Source organism: Panthera pardus, unplaced genomic scaffold (genome assembly GCF_024362965.1).
Source record: "Panthera pardus isolate Hobbes unplaced genomic scaffold, ASM2436296v1 HiC_scaffold_8, whole genome shotgun sequence".
NCBI classification, from domain to species: domain Eukaryota; kingdom Metazoa; phylum Chordata; class Mammalia; order Carnivora; family Felidae; genus Panthera; species Panthera pardus.
In genome coordinates, this window is record NW_026527013.1 from 8603939 (window position 1) to 8610894 (window position 6956).

General features: G+C 55.0%; 1 protein-coding gene across 2 annotated transcripts; it reads right to left on the reverse strand.

Moving 5' to 3' along the window:
• Positions 1-455: 455 nt before the first annotated feature.
• Positions 456-6546, reverse strand: SPC24 (SPC24 component of NDC80 kinetochore complex). 2 transcript variants are annotated; one of them, XM_019427687.2, is made up of 5 exons: positions 6352-6542; positions 3025-3169; positions 2776-2880; positions 2572-2648; positions 456-663 (listed from the first exon to the last, which is right to left on the reverse strand). In XM_019427687.2, the coding sequence occupies exons 1-5, from the start codon at positions 6509-6511 to the stop codon at positions 557-559; spliced, it is 594 nt and encodes a 197-aa protein (XP_019283232.2). In that variant the 5' UTR covers positions 6512-6542; the 3' UTR covers positions 456-556. The 2 variants fall into 2 exon arrangements, with proteins under 2 accessions (XP_019283232.2, XP_053754504.1); XM_053898529.1 differs by lacking the exon at positions 456-663 and having other exon boundaries at positions 2763-2880; positions 6352-6546.
• Positions 6547-6956: the final 410 nt, after the last annotated feature.

Consider the following 6956-nt stretch of genomic DNA (forward strand, 5'->3'; position numbering starts at 1 on the left):
CGCGGGCTCCGATACACAACCCACCCCCCTCCCCGAATCTCTTCCTCATCGACTCCTTGTCCTTTCTGGTCCTGGCACAAAAGTCGCCCCTGTCTCTGTCCCCTCCCCGGCCAGGGTCCCGTAGCAGTCCTGACCCTCTCTAGCTCAAGGGTGGCATCCGCCCCGACTTGACTCCTTCCTCGGCCGAAGGGATCCTCGTCCCCTCCGTCTGTGTCTTGGGCACCCGGCACGGTTCTGGGCGCACGGTGGCACTCGAGGATGGGCCCTGAGCGAATCCCAGGCGACAGAGCCCTGGGACCTGTCCTCGTATGCCGCGGCGCCATTCGCACAGTGTCGTCACAGATGTGAAGCAGCAGCCTGAAGTCCAGTTAGTTCTCTAGGGTTACCTGGCCAGGGCCAGTCCAGCCACTGAGGCCGCGGTCAGGGGCCAAAAGAAATCTGGTCAAAAACGCGTCTCTGGAGAAACATTTAATTTTCAGCTCCTCTCCCCGCTGAGGCACCGACCACCCACCACACTGACTCGTGCCGTGTGCGGACGCGTCCTTGAGGCTCCAGGCTACCAGTCCGTGTCTACCAAGTTCCAGAGATAGTCGCTGATGAACTTCTTGGAGAGCTGGGTGCTGTCCAGCTGGACAGGCTGGGCGACGCTGGGGCCGTGATGAACTGGGGGAGATGTAAGGAAACCTGACGTACGCAGCCCTCCCCGGGACCCCGTGAAGAAGTTGGAAGGTATTTAGAGACCGAGGGGCGCCTGCGTCTCAGTCGGTTCAGTGCCCAGCTTCGGCTCAGGTCATGATCTCATGGCTCATGAGTTCGAGCCCCGCGTCGGACTCTGTGCTGACAGCTCAGGGCCTGGAGCCTGATTCCGATTCTGTGTCTCTCTCTCTCTCCCTCCCTGCCCCTCCCCTGCTCACGCTCTTTCTCTCTCAAGAATAAACATTAAAAAAAAAAAAATTAAAAAGAAAAAAGATATTTAGAGACTGAGGGGCGCCTGTGGCTCAGTGGGTTTTAAGCATCCCACTCTTGGTTTCGGCTCAGGTCATGACCTTGCGGTTTGTGGGTTCGAGCCCCACGTCAGGCTCTGAAAGTGCAGAGCCTGCTTGGGATTTTCTCTCTCACCGCCCCTCCCCGACTCGCTCTCATGCTCGCTCTCTCTCAAAAATAAACTTAAATTGAGAGACAGAGCATGAACAGGGGAGGGGAAGAGAGAGAGGGAGACACAGAATCCGAGGCAGGCTCCAGGCTCTGAGCCGTCAGCACAGAGCCCGACGCGGGGCTCGAACTCACAAACCGTGAGATCATGACCTGAGCCGAAGTCGGCCGCTCAACCGACTGAGCCACCCAGGCGCCCCTTTTTATTTTCTTTAATGTTTATTTTTGAGCCGGAGAGAGACGGAGCACGGGCGGGGGAGGGGCAGAGAGCGAGGTGGACACAGAATCCGAAGCACCTCATTGGCCAGTTGTGAAGCGTGCAGCTCAGTGGCATTCGGTGCACACACGTTGTTGTGCAGCCCTCCCCACCGTCCGTCTCCAGAACATTCCCAGAGCCCGAAACTGTGTCCTCGTTAAACACTGACTCTCCTCCCCTCCCCTCCCCCAGCCCCTGGCACCTGCCATCTACTTCCCGTCTCTACGGATTTGACTCCTCTAGAGACCTCTTGTAAGTGGGATCAGACAGTAGTTCGCTCTTTGTGTCTGGCTTATTTCACTTAACATCATGTCTTCTAGATACATGCATGTTAGAGCATGGGCCAGAATTTCCTTCCTTTTTTAAAAAAAGGAAGGAAATGTAAATGTAACTAATTTATTAATATTACTTATTATTAATTGTTTACTTTATTATTGAATCTATTCATTTCAATTTAACTAATTTATTTAAATTTATTTTATTGAAAAATTCTAATATTTATTTATTTTTGAGAGAGACAGAGACAGAGCATAAGCAGGGGAGGGGCAGAGAAAGAAGGAGACAGGATCCGAAGCAGGGGCCAGGCTCTGAGCTGTCAGCACAGAGCCTGATGTGGGGCTCGAGCCCACGAACCTGAGATCGTGACCTGAGCTGAAGTTGACACTTAACTGACTGAGCCGCCCGGGCGCCCCCATTTTTTTTTAATTTTAGAGACAGTGATAGAGAGCGAGCACAAGCAGGGAGAGGGGCAGAGGGAGAGAGAATCCTAAGCAGGCTCCAGGCTCAGCACAGAGTCCAACACGGGGCTCGATCCCACGACCCTGGGATCGTGACCTGGGTTGAAATCAAGAGTCGGTTGCTCGACAGACTGAGCCACCCAGGCGCCCCTCCTTCCGTCTTAAGGCCGAATACTATTTTCTTGCACGGATATACCACATTTTGCTTATCTGGCGCTTTGCTGATAATTGGCGTGCTTCCACCTTTCGGCCACTGTGACCACCGCAGTCACGAACACAAGGGTGCAACCCAGAAGGGGGACTGCCGGGTCATATGGTGATCCTACGCTTCATTTCTGAGGACCTGCCAGACTTTTCCACGGCGGCCCAGCCCTTCACAAGGCCGCCGGCAGCACACCGGGCTCCGCGTTCTCTGCAAAAGGATACTGCCTTTGAGCATCCCTGGCTCACACTCATAGTCCCACTCAATTTTACTAATCTGGCGATAAAGCTGAGCCACGTACCTGTATGAGAACATGAGAGAGAGAGAGAGAGAGATTAAGTTACCCCAGCGTAGACTCCAACTCAGGGCCGCGGGACGACCCACGTGCACGCAGGGCAGGCACCACCGCACGCACTGGCGGGACCTACACGGCCGAAGGGATGGTGACAGTCGTGTCTTCGTCAACTTCCCTCTCCTGCCTCTCGAGACTGGCCTCGGTCTCCTTGAGCTCCTCCAGCTCTCTGGTGAGCTGAGTAAAGCAGGCAGTTAAGGTCACCTCGCTCTGGAAGGGGGGCCGCCGTGGGCCCAGGGCTCCGAGCTGGGTTCCCAGCACGACCCAACGGGCACCCCGGCGGTGAGCCCGAGGCCCGGCCGTCCGCGCACGCAAGCAAGGATATAGGAGGCTGGCCTTCAGACGGGTGTCCTCCTCGCCGGCCTTCCGGAGCTCAGCTTCGAGCTGCTGCAACTCGACGCCCCCCCGGTGCGCCCGCTCCTTCGCATCCAGAAGGCTCTGGGCCACTTCTTCTTCTGCGGCCAGGATCTCTACGGGGCGGGGCGGGAGAGAGAAGGCTGAGACCCTTCGAGGAGGTCTCTCCAGGGTCTGGCCTTGCCCCAGAAGAGCCCGAGGCCTCCACCGCGACCGTCCTCACTTCCCCGTCTACAGCTCCCCAACCCATCAGTCCTATTTCCAAAAGCCCACGTTCTGGTGGTCCACCGAGACCTTGCAAAAGTGCTTCCATTTCACCAAAACACATGTGGAGCCTCCACAAAACCCCACAAAGGAACGAATGAGTGAAAGCATCTTCTTCTTCCTTGACAGCCTCCTTTCTTCCTGCTCTTCAACCCACCTTGTACTTTTCTCTCCGCTCTGGCCACAAAGACACCTCACCATTCTGCAAACACGCCCATTTTTCACAGGCCCGGCCTCCACCGGCCCGTCCTCTCTGAGATGCCCTTATGCTCCCACCCTTCGGGCGCTCGGAGACCCAGCCTTCGAGACCTGCTGGGTAATACACAACCGGGACAGCTGGACACTCTGCTCTCCCTCCCAGGGCGCGGCCACGCCTCCACCACGGCCCGGCGGCACTGAATTGTTCATTCCTCCTCCTCCTCCTCCTCCTCCTCGCTCGAACCGGGGACTGCGTCTTACACTCCCCGTATATCGCCAGCGCCTAATCAGAATAAACATGCTTTGACCAAAACATCCAGAAAGATCAAAAACACCCTAGCAAGGTTACCGTGTTCCTTCCCATAGAGCTGGAGGAACCTGCCGACTCAGGGAAGGCACAGATGGAAACACTTCCCAAAGGGCAGGCGTTTAAGTGTTTACAAACTTACACTGAGTTAATTTTTAATCAAGGTATTACACGTATATGGCTGTGAAAATTTAAACACACACAGGGCCCCCCCTCCCCAAGCCTCCCGACGCCTCTGAAGCAGCCACTTCCAAATCATCACTGTTTTCTCTGGCATTGACGTTCGTGTTTCTAAATAATTTGCTTATGCTGCTATTTCTTGATTTGTCTGTTTTAAACAGTGCCTGCTGATTTCCTGTTAGGATAGCCGAGGGTCTGGCTTTCTTCTGCAGCCTTCCTGCCCCTTCTCCCCTCACCCTCCCCACAGACAACCTTGTTTCCTTGGATTCTTCCCTGGGAGTGCCCTCTTCCCCGGGGGCACTGTCACAAAGTACCATTACCTGAGCGTGTGCTGAGTGCTGCAGGATAGCCCTGGAGCCCCTGTTCAGTATGTTCTCAAAACCCTCTGAGGGAGGTGGCTTAACCCCTGCCCCCATGGAGAGATGAAGGACAGAAGCCTGAAGATATTAAAGTGACTTGTCCACAGGCACATAGCTCTGAAGCCTGGATCTGAACTGGAGCCCTTTAACTCAAAGTCCCGGCTCCCTGGAACACGGACTCTTGTCTCCCTGGCCCCAAATCCATTCATTCTGCTGAAGCCCACGCAGGCAGGGTAATAACGGTCTTCTCCCCAAACCAATCAATGGAGGGGGAGTGAATGGAGTGGGGAGGAGAGAGAGGAGGAGGAGAGAAGGAGAAGACTCTGGCTGGGGCATCCATCACACTTAGAACAACCTCCAAACTCCCGGGGTTGGGGGGCGTTCACTGCCTACAGGGTCTGGCTACAGCTCATCTTCCACTTTCTCCTGGGTGTCCAAGTTCACTCCTACCTGGCGACCTTTGCCTTTGCAGTTACCTCTGCCAGGAACACTCTCCCCCCTACCCCCAAGCCATCCCCTGCCTAGCTCCTAGATCATTTCAGTCCCAAGCCAGACAGCACGGCCACATAAAACATAACTGTAAAAAGACTTTAAAAAAAAAAAAAAAAAAGAAAAGAAAAACAAAAACCTGGCACCGAAACCACTATGGAAAACTGGATGAGTCTCTCAAAAAACGAAATATCAAACTGCCATGTGATCTAGCATGGGAAATACAAAATAGAAAAATACACAAAGAAAATACAAATTTTCTGGGAAAATACAAAAACTGGAAGCAGGGACCCAAAGAGGTATTTGTACACCCATGTTCATGTGTTCATGGTGGCATTAGTTACAACAGCCAGACCCTGTTCATGGTGGCATTAGTTACAACAGCCAGGGTCTGGAAGCAACCCAAGTGTCCATCAGTGGAGGAATGGACAAAAAAACGAGGTATGTCCGGACTATGGAATTATTCATCCCTAAAAAGGAAGGAAATTCGGGGCACCTGGGTGGCTCAATTGGTTGAGCGTCCGACTTTGGCTCAGGTCACGATCTCAATGTCCGTGAGTTTGAGCCCTGCATCGTTTGAGCCCTGCATCGGGCTGGCTGCTGTCCGTGCGGAGCAGAGCGAGCTTTGGATCCTCTGTCGCCCCCTCTCTGCCCCTCCCCAACTTGCACTCCCTCCAATTTATTTAATCCTCACCATAGCCCTGGATCCCTCCCAAACCTCCTTGGATTTCCGCTAAAATATCATCTTTTCAGAAAGTTTTCGCTGACTCATCCCAAAGCATCACCCCTCCCTCCTATACAACCTAGTTTCCTAGCCCACCATCTCCTGACATATCTATTTTTCTTTCTTTCTTTTTAAAAAATGTTTATTTATTTTTGAGTGGGAGAGGTGGGGCGGGGACAGGGGGCCAGAGGATCCAAAGGGGTTCTGCACTGACAGCGGAGAGCCCGATGGGGGGCTCGAACTCACGACCAGGGCCAACTGAGCCGAAGTCAGATGCCAAACCAAATGAGCCACCCAGGTGCCCCTCCATTTTTCTTGTTCATCGCCTGACCACCCCACCACTAGCATACCAACCCTTTAAGGGATTGTCTGTTCTGTTCTCTGCTTCCAACCCGGGGCTGGCACTATGCCTGGCACACAGCAGGTGCTCAGTAAAACAGCTGAACCTCAGTAAGTGGGGATGCTGGGATTAAAGCCCAGCGCTTTGACTCCGGAGCCCCAGTTCGAACCTTGAGTCCCCCAGCTCCTGCTCGTGGACCGCTCGGAATTTGCCAGTTCCTGCCAGCTCCTATGTTCACCACTAACTCTCTGGGAGGTGGCTGCCATCCTGAAGTCCATTTCACGGGTGGGGAAACTGAGGCCCAGAGCGGGCAGCGCCCAAGGGAGAACAGGGGAGGGATGGGGGCGCCCAGGAGGGAGGGTTTCGTCAAGGCGGACCTCCCGCCCCCTCCCATCACACGAGCCCGGGTCCCGGCCGCCCCCGGCCCCAGCCCTGACCTCGCAGCCGTTGTTCGGCGCTGTCTTGCGTCTCCAGCAGCCGTTCCACCACCTGCTCGTGGCGCCCCAGCAGCCGCCGTTGCTGCGCCTCCGCGCGGTTGGCGCCCAACAGGCTCAGCAGCCCCTGGCTCACCTCCTCCATGTCGCGGAAGGCCGCCATGACTACGCCAGGACCAATCCCGCGCAAATTTAACTGCCCTCATTGCCCGCCTCTTCCCCGGAGAGCCCTGTTCCCATTAGCTTGATCTTACGTCAGTCATCAGAGAATGGGTGGGACTTAGCTTCAGGTCTGGCCCAGTGCGCCTGCGCCAGCTCCTCCGTCCGTCTCAGACAATGGCCAATGGGCCGCAGGGAGCGGGGGTGTGTGCCTGCGGGAGTTCTGCGTGTTGCGCCTGCGCAGGTCGGAAAGCGCCTGGCTGATAATGAAGCTGTTTATGAGTCCTTAGCTGCAGAGACCGTACTGCAGCCAGGGCGGGGTTCTAGGGGCGAAGCGGTGGACTGCGTTTCGTTCTATCGTGCGTGCGTGGGATACTCACAATAAACATAATAAATAAGTAAATTTCCTGAGAGGCTACATAGCAAAATGGAGCCTGCAACTAGATTTA